The sequence below is a fragment of the Dermacentor silvarum genome, chromosome 11 (genome assembly GCF_013339745.2).
Source record: "Dermacentor silvarum isolate Dsil-2018 chromosome 11, BIME_Dsil_1.4, whole genome shotgun sequence".
Taxonomy (NCBI): Eukaryota; Metazoa; Arthropoda; class Arachnida; order Ixodida; family Ixodidae; genus Dermacentor; species Dermacentor silvarum.
Genome location: NC_051164.1, coordinates 104,009,979 through 104,027,311, shown reverse-complemented (window position 1 = coordinate 104,027,311; position 17,333 = coordinate 104,009,979). Strand labels below are relative to the sequence as shown.

Below are 17,333 nucleotides of genomic sequence, written 5' to 3'. Positions count from 1 at the left end.
ATGAATTAATTCTTTTATTAAAAAAAGGGAGGACCGAAGGTCGCTGGTGGGGGAGGAGGGACATACGAGGAGTATCTACTACTAAATCCACTACATCTCACAGCTACAACATCCACTAAATCGCGCGAGCCAGGCCGCTAGCAACGCCGAAATGGGCTAATTTTACTAGGTGATCGGGGTTTTCGAGAATGTCATGGTTAATTTTGTTGTGTGCGTGGTGTTTTCGCGATCATGTCTGGTCGCTTAAACTCTGGCCCCTAATGGATAATGTCGGCTTGCCTGATTGGCCTGAGTAGATTGGTGGAGGAGCCTGCGCCTGCTGACGGTCCGCGGGTCCCTTGGATGCCGTGGAAACCAATTTAAGGAAGGGATTTGAGCCGTTTCGGGGGGAGCAAGAAGACAGCAGCCCACGGCGCCACTTCATCACGGGAGACCAGGCCGGTCAGGCAGGCTGTCCACGACCGGTATGGCATCGTTTTGCATGTAATATGTGTACAGTGTAAATTTAAAGAAATGCCCACTTAATAACCCTAGTTTTTCGAATGATACCTCTCGTAGTCGTCGTCGCCGTACCTGCGGATCTCCACTTGCCTCTCCCGGAGTTCATCCCCCTTCATCGTCGTCTCCCTGGTGAGCTGATGCGTCCGAACACTAACAGCTGCGTAACTTCGCTACACTATCTTGGAGGTAATCTGCGGTGCGTTCGAAGGCTAGCTGACCAGAGATAGTTGATGGCTTCGTGTCCGTTGTGTTCTCGCGAGCCTGGCTCGCGTTTAAGCGAGAGGCACTGTACGAAGGGGAATTCGCTAGCCGCTGCTACAGCTCATCACGCCAGCGTTCTGACAGTGTCCGCCATCATCGAGTGAGATGTGTTAATATTTGCCTGAACGCGCATGACGCTGTGCTTGTTAATTTTGTTAGTAAGCGATTGTTTACAGCAGTTTATACAGCAGATAAATATATTAACCTTACTGCATATAGCTGTCTAATATTCATTTTCTTACATTTTTGTGCGCAAACAAACAGGGACGAAGAAAAGGAGACACAAGGACGAGCGCTCGTCCTTGTGTCTCTTTTTCTTCGTCCCTGTTTGTTTGCGCACAAAAATTTAAGAAAATGAATCTGTTCCAACTAGGCCGACTCGCAGTTATGCTGTCTAATAATTTGCTATTGAAACTGACTGTTTTTTAATCTATTTGCTGTTTGCGTTCTTAGACGAACGCCAATGACGCGCACTCTTTGCACCAGCGCCTATGTATTGGCAATGCAAGTCTGACCACAAGCCACGAAAACTGCCAAAAGGGCAGAGAAAGCTAGGGTGCGGATTCTCGCAGAGTTCGCTTTCGAAGGCCGGATGCATGACGTCATGCTACCTCCTAGTCCTAGTTCCCTTGCTCCACGAGGAAGAACTTCAAATCGAAGTCTGTTTCAAAGTCTTGTACAATGTTTCTTCTAAGTCTTCTGCAGCAAGCAAGTCTTGTTCAATGTTTTTTTTTTTTTTTTTCTGATGTTCTGATTCACCTAGGATCTTTTCAGGATGTCCTGAGAAGGACATCCGAGGGCATCCCCATGACAAACCCAGTTCACTCTGAGATGTGTACGGACACACTGGCGGAAAAATGCGCACGGCATGCCGCAGCTATAGGCGGCAGGAACCGCGCCGAAAAAACAGACGCGCGGCAACTTTTTCCTGCCGCAGAGCGAATGGGTATCGACGGTATCGGTGATGCTCTTACGGCATGCCGCTCGCCGCCAATCGGGAGGCAAACGCCGCAAGGAACTACCTCTCTCTCTCTCTCTCAACATCGTAAGCTGAACTGAAAGCGAATCTATCACGTGGATGCCGCGGCGACAAAGACGCCCGCAAGTCAAGTTTGCACGTAGAGCGCTTTGGCGTGTCAGGCGAATTACCGGTTGAGCGGAGGCGTAAATGTGAACGGTCAGACAGGTGGAAACTGCATAGTGCCGCGTTTTGCCGCGCGCGGTTTTCCGCTGTATGGTCCAAAAGGGAAGAGGCAAAAATCGATGCACTAATGCGCAAAAGTATAAAGCGAGTTCTAGGCTTGCCTATCACCACCAGCACCGAGAAGCTCATACAATTAGGCATGCATAACTCCCTCTCGGAGGAGATCGAGGCCCAGGAGATGGCTCAGATCGTGCGTCTATCGTCCTCGCGGGCTGGTAGGCGCATCCTGGAATCCATAGGCTGCGGTCTTACGGAGACTAACGAGCGTAAAGTGACTCTACCGTCCTCAGAGGCACGTTTACTGTAGCTCCACTTCCAAGAAATGTCCACCCGCAATACAATGTAGGGCGCCGCATAGCTCGGGCCCGTTCTTAATTGAAATCGGTTGCAGATAGTCGGGATCTCGCAGCCGTTGTGGATGCAGCCCAGTACGGACGTTCCAATTGCTTCGCAGTGGTTTCGCTCGACCATACTGGAAAACTCCTATGTTCTGCCTCGGTTAGAAATGTTTCGGCAACGGTGGCTGAGCAAGTGGCCATCGCTGTAGCAATGAAGGACCCATTGCGTCCAAATATAGTCACAGACTCGCGGTCCGCAGCTAGGGCTTTCGCCTCGGGCTCGATCTCGCGGGAGGCAGCAGCCATCCTCGGCAGCGAGGGGGCAGCCGGGTTTCACACCATAAAATGGTTCCCGGCCCACATGGGGGCCAACGTACATCCCAATGTTCCCAACGCCAATGAATTTGCCCATGACCGTGCGCGAGGTTTCGCTCACCGCGGCGGTCCCGGTGGATTCGAAGGCGGGGACGCTGGGAGGTACAGGGACTCGCTCCTCACTTTCCACGAGATCTTGACTCATTATCATCTTTCTCGGAGGGGTTTTCCACTTCCTCACCCTAGACTCACTCGACCGCAATCATCGGCCTTGAGGATGCTCCAAACGGGGTCTTTGCCTTCGAGGGGAGGTTTAGTCACTTCTCGCCCAACATCGAACCGCAATGTCTGGACTGCGGAGAGGCGTATTGCTCATTAGCCCATATGCTCTGGCAATGTCCCTGCGTTACGCGACACAGAGTTCATCAACGAAGAAGTCTGGGAGGAAGCCCTTAAAAGCGGCGACCTCTCAGTTCAACTTCGGGCTGTCCAGAGGGCCTGCGAGAGGGCGGAGGGCCACGGTCTTCCGGTCCCTGCGTGGGAGCGGCCCGCGACTGCTACCGACTTCCCCTGAAAGGGGGCGTCGCAACGCAGTTCCTCAGGACCTGAATAAAAGTTCTTTGTCTGACAATATAGGCGTGTGTAAAAGGGGGTGAGGCGAAAGCGCGTGCACATTCGTTAGTTCCATTACGAATCGTATTTCCGCATCCCATGAAGACATTCGATGGCTGCTATTGCGCTTTGTTGAACAAGGGGGTCGCTGTCTGACAGCTATGTTCATATATGCCATATTCTGCACTGGTCAAAAGAAGGCAGCCGTTTTCTATAAATAGGCGAGGACAGGTATGTGTAAGCACTAGAACCTTTATTCAGATTTAGATTTGTTATAGCACCCCGAAATGTGGAGATTGTTTTCTATTTGCGGGAAGATGCGACTTCTTAACTGCCTTTGTTCTTGCAAAGCGAGTATACATTTACGAGTGCGCGAAAATTACCACGATGTGGATATTCTCGCACAAAAATTGCGAAAGCCGATCACGTCGTTTCTTTGTTTCAGTTTGTAATATATAGCCATGGTATTAAATCGGTAACAGACAAATAAAATCGAGACAACAAGCGCCGCGAATTTCTGCATATCTGTTTGAGATTCAATTCAACGAACATACACTGTTTTATTAGTACGCCTGGTGCATGGTTGCATGCCGAATAAGCTCTGGAGAAAACATACAATGCACAGCGGTCTGACACATTACATTACACCGTATAAACTGGAATATAGGTCGGCCCCCGAAAACAGTTCATACCTACCCCCGATTGAGTAGCTATTGAATGACGCGCTATTGCGAGGGTAGGTAACAACAACAGATGTCTGCATCGGAGGAATAAGCAGTAAATGGAACGTTTATTGAAATCTTATGAGGAAGCTTAGGTCTTTCTTCGACATCCAGGGAACACAAAAGGTGTGAAGTGTGTGTATGGCAGTGTTACAAGGCGCCTATACAGAAATAGCTTGCAAGCGCGCTTCGCAAAGCGAGAAAAGAAATCAAACTCGTACTGGCACGAGATGTAAAAAAGCGGCTTCTTTCAGCCGCACGACTTTCGCACGACGAAGCGCAGCGTGCCCCCACACTCTTTGCAGTCGCTCCGGGTGTTGTCGTTCTTCCTAGGAATGTGCCAGCAGCGGGTACAGCGCACTTTGTACTTCTTGTACCTGCGACACAGCAGAATCACGCGCAGAAGCAGGTAAATATATCATCATCATCATCATCAGCCTATATTTACGTCTACTGCAGGACGAAGGCCTCTACCTGCGATCTACAATTACCCCTGTCTTTTTGGACTCAGCTATAGCTGAGTCCAACTTGGGCCTGCAAATTTCCTAACTTCATCACCCCACCTATAGTTTTCTGCCGTCATCGAATGCGCTTCCCTTCTCTTGGTTTCCATTCTGAAACTCTAATGGCCCACCGGTTACCTATCCTACGCATTACATGGCCGGCCCAGCTCCATTTTTTCCTCTTAATGTCAGCTATAATATCGGCTATCCCTGTTTGCCATCTGATCCACACCGCTCTCTTCCTGTCTCTCAACGTTAGGTCTAACATTTTTCGCTCCATTGCACTTTGCGCGGTCCTTAACTTGTTCTCGAGCTTATTTGTTAACCTCCAAGTTTCTGCGCCATTTGTTAGCACCGGTAGAATGCAGTGATTGTACACTTTTCTTTTCAACGACAGTGGTAAACTCCCAGTCAGGATTTGGCAATTCCTGCCGTATGCAAGTAAATATGCAAGTAAATTAAAATGCAAATAAATTATGCCATTTTACGTGCCAAAACCGCATGGCGAGCATGACGGATTTTTTGGCTCCCGCAATGACTTCCGGCGCTTGCTGCGCACAAGAACATGGCTTTAGAGATGTGATCCTGTCACCCCGAGAGTACTATCGCTTGGGCTGTGTTTTGGGGGTCGCAAGTCGCAACCCAAGCAAAGGCTCTTTCGGAATGACAGGAACTAATCTCTAAGGCCATGTTCTTGTACACAGCAAACGCCGGAAACAATCGTGGGAGCCGAGAATCCGTCACGGTCACGCCGCCGTTGTGGTACGCAAGATCGCAGAATGTAATTGCATGTTAATTTAAATTCTGCGGTTTTACGGGTCATAACTACAATCTGATTACGAGGCGCGTCGTAGCGAAGGGACTCAGGATTAAATTTGACCGCGTGGTTCTTTAGCGTGCAGCGACGTGGTACACGAGCGTTTCTGCATTCCGCTCCCGGCATCGAAATGAGGCCGCCACGGATGGGGTCGAACTCGCGACTTCGCGCTCAGCAGCGTAACGCCATAGCCACTGGCTACCGTGGCGGGTATACAGACGTAAGTACCGTACAGACTCGTGTAAGGGCTGCACCGGTGTAAGCGCCGCACCCCCGACTTGGCAGCCCCAAGGTTTGGGAAAAGCATTTTCCAACGAAGAAGCAATCGCGTTCGGCGCAGCAATGCGGATGCGTGCCCATAGGCGAATTTTCGCGCGCTGCGTACTTCCGCGTGCCGCTACTACATAGATGGCGAGAGCTGCACGTTGACCTATGATACGATAGTATACATTCGGGGTGAGCACAAGTCGCCTGCGCCGGCACCATTTTGACCAAAAGGTTCGGTCCCGTGTAAGGGCCGCACCTCATTAAAATTATGACAAAAAAAGTGCGACCTTTACACGAGTACATTCGGTAAATGCAACGCAGAATCATATTCGCCCGACGTGCCCCTTCGGGACGCCTCTAGCGATCTGAGAGGTACCCGTTTATATGACTTCGAACGTCACTTGTTCACGCAGTCGCAATGCATTGTTTTGTTCGGTGAAACGTGCGATTTGATGTTATAATAAACCAACTGGTTGTATGCGCTTCTTCGTGTCAGTGTGTTCTCCCTCTTGATCCCCTTAGCGTGCGCTGTACATAGCGCCAAGAAAAATGAACGTACATATAGACTAGCCCTATTCATCGCTCTGACATATATAGCATGTTCGAGACACCTGAAAGGGGAATTAAAAAGAAGAAAAACTAATTTGACCTGCATTAGCAGACCAACACTTTTTAAATAGAGGGTGTCCAAATCCACGCCCCAGCGACACTTGCCTATGAGTACCAGAAACAAATCTCGAATGCTATGTTTTTGCATACTGTATGCGCCGGAATTGGTTGCGAAGCCAGATACACGTCATGACCACCATGTTTGAAAGAACGGTCGGCAGGGGTAGAAAAGACGCAAGAAAGGAAATACTGGTGTTACCAGACCTCGATGTTACATAGAAGATTACTAGATAATTAATAGGAGCAAATAAAGGTCAAACTTCCATTGATTCAATTCTGTGCGGAAACATCTGCGCCATACGTCAGTATGACGTCACGGATTTCGGAGTATATACTCGTATCTGGGCCATTTCGGTGTAGAAGACCTCGAAACTTGCCAAGTTCAGTCTTTGGCTCGTTTGGAATAGAATGTAGTCGATGAATCTTTACCGATTAAAAGACTTAACTAGGCCCGAGCAGATGGCGCAGAAAATCTCTGATGTCACGGTAACTTGGCGCGGGAAAGTCAAGGTCGATCTCATCACCCGCTTTTCGCTTGAGCTTTGTCTAGTTTTTTTTTTAAATCAAAATAAGCATAAAAGAAAGATGCAGTAACCACATAATGGTTACGGCTACTCTTGTTCCCCTAATACTATCAATAATAAAAAAAACATTGTAAGATAAGCATAAACAACGTCATAGGTTCGAAACATCTAGACCACACAGTCCTATACACACGCAAGCATGGCTAATCGGTTCTGCAGAACTCGGCAATGTGGAGGAACGTTGACGAAAGGGGGGGGGGGGGGGGGGGGGGGCGACGCGTCATCCACCAGCGCATAGCACAAAGCTACAAAGGAAACCCAAACGGGTTTCTCGGAAAACAACGCCTCACAGTTGAGGAAAAAATTCGTCCTGGTCAGGGATTCGAACCCTGGACCAACGCCTTTCCGGGGGCGGTCGCTCCATCATCAGAGCTAACCAGGAGACTAGCAGATCGCAGAGCGAGGGCGAATTAATCGACAACTCGAAGCACGGGGTCACTGAATACGGCAAATCAGCTCTGCGCGAATTGTTTCTTCAACTTCTAAGCTCTCTGTTTGTGAAACCCGTAGGGGTGTCCGTCGAAACGCATACAGTGTGACCGCATTTCGCCCCCACCGAAATGCATTCACCGCGACCGAGGATCGAGCCCGCGACCTCGTGCATTGAGCAGCAGAACGGCGTGTAGCCTTGTACGAGATGACGGAGCCCTCAAGATGTCAGCCAGAAGCCTCAATTTCTTGACGTATCCCATTCGGTATATACCACAGACTTTCATACAAGACATACCACAGTTTCATAGAGGGGGAACTGTGACGTTACGGGAGCTGCCAGCAACTTCGTCGTCCTGGGTTTAAACAATTTCGTGACATTGCAAAGTGATCATCTTTAAGAAAGTACTGCGGTATAAATGAAAAATACACAGGGTCTCTCACGTTATCCCTAAGAAGACTTGAGACGAACACGTGACGTACACATCCTCCTTTATTCGCTTAGTTTAGTTCGCTTAGTCATCCCTGCAAATTCGCGGAGTCATCCATGCTAATTCGCTTTACCCTCCATCTTTATCATCCATCTTGCTTGCTTACGGGATCAAGAGGCAATGATGATGATAGTTTTTGCACCTTTCGTGTCGTCGACGCGTTTTCACTCAAGGACTTCGAAGGTCGACAGAACGATGAGACATGTAAGACTGTCGCCTTAATAATCACTTCAACTGCACCGCAATTCGCGGCGATTATGCGTGCTTGCAGAGTTTTAATAAATAAGCATAAGGTAAAGCATAATAAACGAAGTCACAAGAACGTCTGAAGCCTCAAGCACGAAGATCTGACAAGTCCATTTACTACTCATATATTCCCATAATCATCACTAGAGTTCCCTCTAGTGATTATTGTATACCGGTACCTCTATATGGTATATACGGCACGAAAGCGCCACCGATTTCCTTCAAAACACTGAGTTCACGGGGTCCGGCGATATAACGAAAACAGTGACGTCACGTACCTGATGCCGCACGCATTGCACAACGGTGTGCCGTCCTCGGCGTCCCTCCATAGCGGTGTTAACTTGGTAGCGCAAGAGGCGCACTGTTTGTCTGGAATTGAGCGAAAAAAAAATATGAACATCCAACGCACACCCTGTAACGTGTTCGTTAGGCGAAATAACATTCGTGAATAGGTTAACCGAATGCTATGAAACTTGCAAACGGCTTGAACCTTTACGTTTCACACTGTAAAATAATTTGCACCCTCAAAAGTGAATAACCCTTACACCCGTTTTGGGTGTGAGGGTGTAACAACAATGCTCAAGTTTTCTACGGAACTGTACGTTGCGCCGAGGCTTTCCATGAACTAGCAACTGCCGCCCATCTTCACGGTCCGAGGAAAAGCGATATGTCTCCGTTCTCACCTTGCTGTTCGACGTCCTCCTTTCTGGCGTACTCAAAGTCGTCCTCCGATTCGCTGATCTCGGCGTAGTCCGGTCTTAGCACGCCTCGCCGCTGCATGTTGCTGCAACGGACGAACAACAGGGTTGAACACTCAGAGTTATCACAAGTCGGCTGTGTCAAGCAGGGCCGTAACCAGGGGAGTGTTGGGAGGTCCGCCCCCCCCCCCCCCCCCCCGAAATTATTGGTGCGCGGCGATATACTCGTTAGCACAACTTGCGTACGTATATGCCAGTATATGCATGCATATGTCGGAATATATATAGTATGCGTCTATATGTAAGGGGGCAAGCTTGTTCATCTCACGCGCAAAAAACAAGTCCGTATTTCAAAATGACCACCGCTTTTACCGCAGGACCCCTCGCGTATAAATAATTTCTGTGTACGGCCTTGGTGTCAAGCACGCCGACCCAGCATAAAGTCGCTTTCCCATTTCATAGGTACAGGCATGCGGGTGCCCACTGTCAGGTACTAGCAAAGCATATAAGCGAATTTCCCTCAGCGGCAAGTCTCGAAACGTTCAGCTTTGCGGTAGATGTCGTGCGGAAGATGGCGCTGGCTCTTGCCTATGTACACTCTTCACCCAAAGTATCCGGGACACGCTGAACTGCGACCTCAGTGCAGACTACGGGCTGTTTAAAGGGAGTTCTTGTGGTAGCTAAATGTTCCAACACCCTGGGGCACGAAAAGACCTCACCTACTCCCCGAACCACAGGTCTAAAGTGTCAGGAGTGCCACGTCAACCGTAACAGACAGCCGAACGACTTAGAGGATGAAGGCGCAGAGTATCCCGTATACTTTTGACAAACGCTGTACTTACACAGTGCATCGGCATGACTTGCACACGCACCAGCAATTGCGGCATTTGCAAAATATGGAGTCAGCTGCCTTTGTGCTTTCTTTAACAACAGGCCAACCTACATGTACAGCCGCCGTCATACTTAGCCCCGAACATAACTTTAACGTCTTTTTGATTCTACTGCGGGGGTACTAGTGGTTTTTGGACGGGTTGCAGTGAATTTCCTTGTTTAATGCGTATTCTTTCTAAAACACGAATGTGTTTTACAAACAAATGCTCCTTACAAACAGTGTTTGTTCATGTTAAACCGCTAGAAATGAGCCTTCCGTGTTCGTATCAAGTTTGACGGCGGCTGTATTGACCCTTTTCGCAGAGCAGTTTGTTCTAGAGAAACTAGATGGCGCTTACGGCGGCGCGCCATACGTCTCCTCAGCGACCGCGCACGAATGCGCAACCATTACCGCTTCTACCAATTGCTTCTGTGCGATCAGCTGTCGGAAATGCAACCGAGTTTTCGCTAACGCACCATGCTCCAATCATGATGGTTAGAATCATGTGGATTGAAGACGTGTGCAGCAGTTCGCTGCAAAAATACTGACTGGCATATTAAGCGTTATAATTAATATGTGGCGCCAAGTTCGCGGACCGCTGCTGCAACTGTCCGTACATGTTTCCGGCACTTCGAAATGTACGGCTTTCCTCGAGGATACGCAAATTTGCTCATCCGCCAGCGTTGTATAGCTAACCTTCAAAGAGAAGGCTTCAGCCCCGGGACGTCGGCAAGAGTGAGTACCGCTCGTTAAACAACGATAACGAGAGTAGCGCCGCTTCCTGTCATATAGTAGGTTTCGCGCACAGTATCTACACCACATCAAATCTACCCCAACCAGCACGGAAACTCACACCCGCTCTTTCACCAACGTGTCAAGAATAAGTGAATGGGCGCACACTTGAATATATGCGCACTATATACACACAATAAGTTACGGTACTACACCGATAGCGCACGAATGATCGAATCTGAATGTTTCGTGACGGTCCACAAGAGTAAGCGAGTTACTAGCGATAATACGTATTTGCTTCAAGGTATTACAATGTGCAGAACAGCTACGTTTAAGCCTTGCGTACAGCAAGAACAAATCTAACGGAACTGAGCACACCCACGAGCGATTAGGCAGAAAACGCTCAGATAGTGATCGCACCGAGGAACCTTACTGAGTCAGAAACGCGACAAGCCGCTGCTCCAAATATTTGCCAAATAAAGAACGAAGAGCAAAACACCATAATCTGATTCAATTCATGAGCGGAAAGTTTGGATAGCTTAGAATGCATATTTAGCCCCGCTTTTATAGCAAGCACTATGCACGCAGCTCGCGCCGTTTGGACATAGCTTAATCAGCTCCGAAAGCGCTTTTGCATGTTTTCTGAAACTGCGTCAAAGCTTCGTGTCGTCCTCTCAGTCACCATCTACGACATCTCCCGAAACAGAGTTTTGCTGAGCCGCACCGGTGTCATACACATCCATTGTAAACGCGGAGGCAGTTGAGGCAAGCAATGGACGCGTCACCACGTGATCAAACATGGCAGCGCCCACGGCATCGCCGCGAAAAGGGTCAATGGCTGTATATCCTGAGATCGGCCAACGCAAGTTGAGGCTCGCAATGCTTTGTCGTACCCGCTCTCAACTTTGTAAAGAAAAATACCGCTGCACAATACATCACGGAGCCTATTTCTTTGCCCATCGATTTATCCTTTCGGATATTGCAATTTACAAATTGTAGCCGGTGAGACTGCAAGGCATATCCACTTGAAAATAATTCTCTGGATGACACCGTCGTTGCGATATGCGCTATCAAACTTGCGATAAGAATTTGCACTGTCGTTCCACTTCTTATAATAAAACGCCGTTTTATGCATCGGAGCACAAAAGTAACTGAAGAATCAAGTGGATACGTCTTGCAAGCTCACCGACTACAATTCGTAAGTTGCAATATGTGGCGTAAGGTAATTAATTAGGAATTAGTGATATTTCGTTGATTAGTTCTTATGATAGTAATGTCCACCTCGTCGAGTAATAAAGCTCAAGGACAAGCATTATGCTATGGCGATTTCTTAACAGGCGAACAGGCGTTTTTTTTTTAATTGGTTAAAGTTCGCATAAACACCCTGTATATATACATTTATCAGTGCAGCCCTCTCAACTACGTTGTTCCTTACGCGGGAAGACAAAGGCTTTGAATTTAGCTCATCGGGGCACACGCTATACGGCTCACTTGAATTGCGATTCGAGAGAGTACAGTTGAAGCATGCAGTTCGCGGAGAAAAATCGTACACCTATTTACCGCGTATAGTGTGCGGCCGAACATTGCATGCCACGACCGGAACAAAGCGACAATTGCATTTCCATTCGCTTTTGCGATTCACACTGGCCGGAACAGTCTACGATAAGAACTGTATAAAATCGGGTCTGGTTTGTTATATTTCACCCACCCAGAGTCCGCACTGGGTGGGTGAAACACAACTGCTTACGCGGCCGATGCAATTTGGTAACCAGAGATAGCGTCAAGCAGTTTTGATGTTCTTTTATTTCATCCATTCGTTCGGACAATACGCAGCCCTTCTGCTTATCGATTTGTGTGTGCCGGATTCGCACAGATATATGTATTTCTTTTTCTTTTTTTTTATGGTGGCATATGTGATCATGAAAAGCGGTGAAAAGAACACGCCTTATCCTATAGCGATGAATAAGCCATCTCACTTGTAGTAATGCTCCATCTTGAGCTTTGCCATTCCGTTGACCATCTGGAGTCGCATGTGAACCACGGCGCCCTTGAAGCTGGGGTCGTCGACACTGGGACTCTTTCGCGGAATCGCCTTCTTTCGGCGACCGCCGGTCTGCGACGAATAGGCCGCAGCACTCGAGCAACGTCCCCCTGGCGAACCGTTCGAGTTCTCCGCGACGGTTGACGGTCCGTCAGGCGTAGGAAGCGACGTCTCGGCGGGTTCAGTCGGCAGCTGCTTCGAAGTCTCCGCTGACGTCGCCGCCGCGGACGACGAGGCCGCCTTCTGGACGGTGACGCGAATTGAATTGTCAGCTGCTTCGGCTAGGGGCATGAGCGACGACTCTGCCAGGTTCTTCAAGCTCAGCGACGCCACCGACGGGAACGGCGCCGAAGGTTTTGCAGGATTCGTCGGCTCCGTAGTTGAGTAGGATCCGCAGCCGACTACCGTCGAGACGGCGTCACGGTTGGAGACTACGGCCGCTTCACGGGCCACTATCTCTTCAGCCAAGAAATGAATCTTCATAAGCCTTTCCGTCTCACCAGAGGTGTCAAACGGCTCCGAGTCTAGGTTGTGCGGAAACAAATCCGTATACCGCAACGGCGTAGGCAAAAGTCCTGAATTGACATTGGCAGGTGCGCTGTCCGCAATGCACCATGTACCTCCGGAGTCCTTCCAGTGAGAACGGTTCGCGTTGCTAGGAGAATAAGGCCGCAGATACTTGTCGTACGGAGGGCAGGCGTACGGTTGATACGGTTCACAATATCGGCTGTCGTACGGAACTCTTCTCTGCTCGTGGAATCCGTCAAAGCGTCGCATGTTTCCCGAAGCAGCTGACTTGAAACACAGCGTGGACACGGAGTTGCCGCCGGTGTCACGACGGAAGTCTGAAGAACATCGGTCGCTTCGCGAAGTCATAGCTTCAACGACGTCTCAACGGTGCAAGCTGCGCGCCTGCAGTGTCTGGTCGCGCGGTGGATGACGAAGCACACTCTAGACGTCTGGCGTCTCCGGAGGGGGTGGCGAGGTCAGAGGCTGGCTGAGCCAAGCACAGTGACGGCGACTGGGCTACCTGCGTGTTTCAACACAGCGGCAGAAACGAAATGAATGTGGTCCAATGCTCGGCGCGGCGCTTTTTGGCATTCTAGAGAGCGATAAAGTGCGCAGTCATCCATCGCCACGCCTGTGCTCTTTCGCCGAAACACGACCGCGCCATCGCCCGGCGAACTCGCGTCACATTATTTTCAGTTATACCGCGTCATTCTTTCACGTTTTATAACAGAGCCGCAATCGAAGAAATTGCAAGGTTGAGGTAAAGAAACAAGTGCCTAGCCTCTCGCTCAAAGACAGATAGCTGCTTTGATAAAACCGCCTCATAACTGCAAAATGAAGCATTAGGCTGCCTCTACATTCTTGACGAAAGCCACGCCTTCCACACGTCCGGTGTCACTGTGGCTTTATTAAATCTTTGAGAATCAAACGACAAAAACACAGACACGCGTCTTAGCGCCGTCTGCATTACTGGACTCTGCTGCTTACTTCTGGTGAATATATTTTTTCCCACCTTACCTCCGTAAAGTAATCCAGGCAGCAAGTCTTAGCAATCGGCACGTTGTTGGGCTGTCGGCATATTCTCCAGCACTTGAATACGATGAACTAATCGTTTCTGTCACGTTTCTTGCGTTACAGTTAAGGATTAACTCTCTAGATTTTACGCATATCGACGACGACTACACGACTTAATTGAGGTCAACAAAACGAAAAACATTGTTCATTCTAGTACAGCCATCCACATTTCTGTAGAGTGCAGAAGCGGTGCGCTGCGATAAATCTATATGTGCGTTGCTGATCGGCCCAAGGGACAATACTTGTGAACCACGGAAGCCACAAGGACGCCCGGGCAACAGAGTATTCAGCCCGGCACCTTAAGCCTAACCAGCTGCCGTGTTAATACTCTCTATTTATTCTGTAGCCCAGCGCTCCAGCGATCGACAGAAGTGAAGCCCGTATACAGACACAGCTGAAAACACCGACCTGTACAGTCGCAAGCGTTACGAGTGAACGCTGGAACGTGTGCAACTCGATACAGGCCTAACGATCTGGCAAGCGGCTCTGTATGGTTGTAGGTTTAGCCATTACTTTAGCTAAGCGCACTCCCTAATCGCACTGGCGCGTCGTCTGCTAGCCTATACCGTCGCAACAGCGGCTACAGCGCGACATCTGGAAATGACAGAACATGCTGAGAAGTGAACAAGCCAAGAACTGAAAGCCAATAACAAAACTGAAGCCAAGAAAAGACGGCCCAACACGTGATCATGCCCAGGTAAAGCAGGTAAAGTGTCGATTCCACCACGGCGCTCGTCCGAAAAGACAACGGGTGTGAAGCAGCGTGCAGATGCCGCACTTGTACGTTCCAAAGAAAGCGACAAATTAACACGTTGCAATGAACGATCGAAGTTGCACTAACATATCGGGAGAAACGTGCACAGAGCGGCCGTTTGACGAAGCGCCCGAACACGCGCGCGCCGATTAGAACATACCAGAAATCCAGCCCACTGGGCCGAGTCCGCCGAGCGCAGGATCATCTGTTATGCCGGTCATTTGAACATGTTTTTGAGAGAGAAAGGGCGAAAGGGATCGCTTCACGACGAGTTGACTTGCCAAGGCTGGCTGCATGGCGCAATGATCCCTCCCAGTTTACTTCCTTCGTCCATGCTAACAGACAATGCTTTAAGCAGACGACGGTGCGAGCGCGATCAGGGAGTGCACCCGCTAAACGTAAGCTACAAGGCTACACGGTGCGTTAGCCGCTCGCCAGAGTGCACTGCATGTACCGTAGCTGCACTTCTTGTAACTGTAGCTCGAACTTAGCAGATGCTGTGTTTAATTACTTTGTCTTTGCTATGCAGCCGAGCTGTTCGAAGCGTGGACGCGACCACACAGATGCTAAGCCGGAAACACGGACGTGTACGGGGATGCTGGTTCTGGCGACAAGATCGGCACCTCCCGCCGCCATGATCGCAAATACTTGCCTGGACACGATCGCTCTCGAACGGCAACTGTAGTTTAACGATGCCCTTAACGTCCGGCGACAGGGCTATACGATAAATCCTATACTCACAGAATCGTCGAAGGTCTCTCGCAAGTGACGAGCGCCAGGATGCCGCAGGGAAACGACAATCTGGATCTGCCGTCGGTCGGTCGACGTATGCGGCTGCGCACGTTAGCGCAAAATGCCCAGTCGTGAGTTGACATTGGCCGAGGAGGGTTTGCGCCTGTTGAATCGCCGCGCTCGCAAACCTTTTGGCGATACGGGAGCTTTTCGTCGCCCCGTCAGATTTAGCGCGGTGATCAAGCTCGTTTATTTTATTTTTATTTTTTCTTCTTACCGCCTTTCACGCAGCAAGCATCACATGCTGCAGCGTGAACTTTGCTACACAAAACAAAACGGGCTGCTGGTAGCCGTCGGATCTGCTGATATTTTGCTGATATTGGTAAATCTTGAAGTGTGTGGTTCAATGTAAGGGCTAAACTAAAATGTCTAAACCACAGCTTTCTACCATGTTTGCATAGACGCGTCATGTAAAACGCTCAAAGTGTGCAGATTAATTCCTCTCTTTGTAGAAAGTTACTTATACGAGCGTTCCGGAGCTTTACAAGCGTAGATAACGATTCCTACAGAAAGTTGCCAAAAGTGGGACGCATGTCAAGTTAAATGCGTGGCGAAACCGTATCGTTCCTAGCTTATTTAGGAGCGTTGCAAATAATTACTGGACCATATATTTGTTCCCCCGTATATTTAGGCGTAATACGACGTCGGTATGGTTGGTTTCCTCTGTTCTCGGTGAAGTGAACGAGGCACCTTGTTCATGTTCGGTAAAAATAAGGGGCACGTTACGGGTGACGTGTATAGGCAAAGTTCAAAATGTGCGGGCAATTGCGGCCTTAGCAATACATTACGTATGCAAGTGCACCGGAGCGTTATATGACTGTGTTACACGAACGGCGCAGAATTTAGCCTGCCGCCCTGGGAGAACTATAAACGCCGCTGAGATCAAATGTAGTAATAATGGGGAGAACGCTATGGTAAATATGTATGCCAAGTTAAATGCGTGTGCACAACGCACAGGTTTTGTAGAAAATTCCTTTAGCAAGGGCTCCAAAGATTCATACGGCGATTTTACGCTATGTTTCCCAGTATCTGCGGGAAGAACTGAACTCTAAGCTGAATTTATATTTGGCAGGAATGGGGGGGGGGGGGTATCTGATGCGTAACGCGTGATGAACATTTATTTACTTGGAAAGCCAGCCTCGCGAGTGGGTTGTCCGGTAGGCCTATGGTCAGCTACGCGGAGTAATCTCCGGCAGCAATCTGACTTATTTAGGAACCTCCTAAACAATTTAATGATTTCCTATTTTTTTCTACATTTTCGCACGTTACTCGAGATTGGTATATGTATAGGTTTCCCGGTGTCCTCAGTGAACTTAACGCGACACCTTGTCTATCTTTGGTTAAAATTAGGGGCAAGTTATGGGTAACGCGTAGGCGTATAGTGTGTGACCTAATTACGACCTTAGCAGTAAATTACGTATGCAAGCGTTGCTGTGCGTTATAAGTGTATTTTGCGAGCGGGCGCTGAATTTAGACCGCTGCCATGGGAGAAGTACAAGTTCGACCGAGATCAAATTTAGTGGAAACGGGGCTATCACTATGGCCGATGCGCATGCGAAGTTTAAATTCGTGTGGATAAATTACAGCCTTTGGAAGAAATCCTCTAGCAATTGCTCGAAAGGTTAGTGCCGCCGTTAGCCTCACTATTTCGCACTGCTTTAAGAGAACTGTATTGGCACTGAGTTCACATTCAGTGGAAATGGGATCAATGCTAAGGGTTATGTGCGGAGAGAGTTTAACTTTTATGGCTTAATTATGATCGTTGCGAATGATTACTGACCCATCGATTTCTCCCTATATATACAGGGTGTTTCACGTAACTTGGGTCAAACTTGAAAAATATGCAAATGCCACGTAGCTGGGCCGAACCAAGGTAATGTTGTTTGCCGTCGCTTAGAGGTT

The 17,333-nt window shown here is 49.0% G+C and overlaps 1 protein-coding gene and 1 long non-coding RNA gene across 4 annotated transcripts; one reads left to right on the top strand and one right to left on the bottom strand.

The window, feature by feature from the left end:
• The first annotated feature begins 3,440 nt into the window (after nt 1-3,440).
• Nucleotides 3,441-4,134, top strand: LOC125941652 (uncharacterized). The gene is made up of 2 exons (XR_007464542.1): nt 3,441-3,620; nt 3,677-4,134. It is a non-coding gene; the product is annotated as an uncharacterized LOC125941652 (long non-coding RNA).
• LOC119434042 (uncharacterized) lies at nt 3,695-15,515 on the bottom strand. Of its 3 annotated transcripts, none has more exons than XM_037701350.2 (5): nt 15,381-15,515; nt 12,237-13,331; nt 8,643-8,743; nt 8,238-8,328; nt 3,695-4,330 (listed from the first exon to the last, which is right to left on the bottom strand). In XM_037701350.2, the coding sequence occupies exons 2-5, from the start codon at nt 13,175-13,177 to the stop codon at nt 4,204-4,206; spliced, it is 1,260 nt and encodes a 419-aa protein (XP_037557278.1). In that variant the 5' UTR covers nt 13,178-13,331; nt 15,381-15,515; the 3' UTR covers nt 3,695-4,203. The 3 variants fall into 3 exon arrangements, with proteins under 3 accessions (XP_037557278.1, XP_049515384.1, XP_037557277.1); XM_049659427.1 differs by having other exon boundaries at nt 12,237-13,327; nt 15,288-15,481; XM_037701349.2 differs by lacking the exon at nt 15,381-15,515 and adding an exon at nt 14,800-14,957.
• Between the last annotated feature and the right edge of the window lie 1,818 nt (nt 15,516-17,333).

Coding starts and splice junctions, on each gene's coding strand:
- LOC119434042 (XM_037701350.2), bottom strand. CDS start 13,177: ATGACTTCGCGAAGCGACCGATGTTCTTCAGACTTCCGTCGTGACACC. Junction 8,329..8,642: donor GGAGGACGTCGAACAGCAAG/GTGAGAACGGAG, acceptor GCTCAATTCCAG/ACAAACAGTGCGCCTCTTGC. Junction 4,331..8,237: donor TGCAATGCGTGCGGCATCAG/GTACGTGACGTC, acceptor GCTGTGTCGCAG/GTACAAGAAGTACAAAGTGC.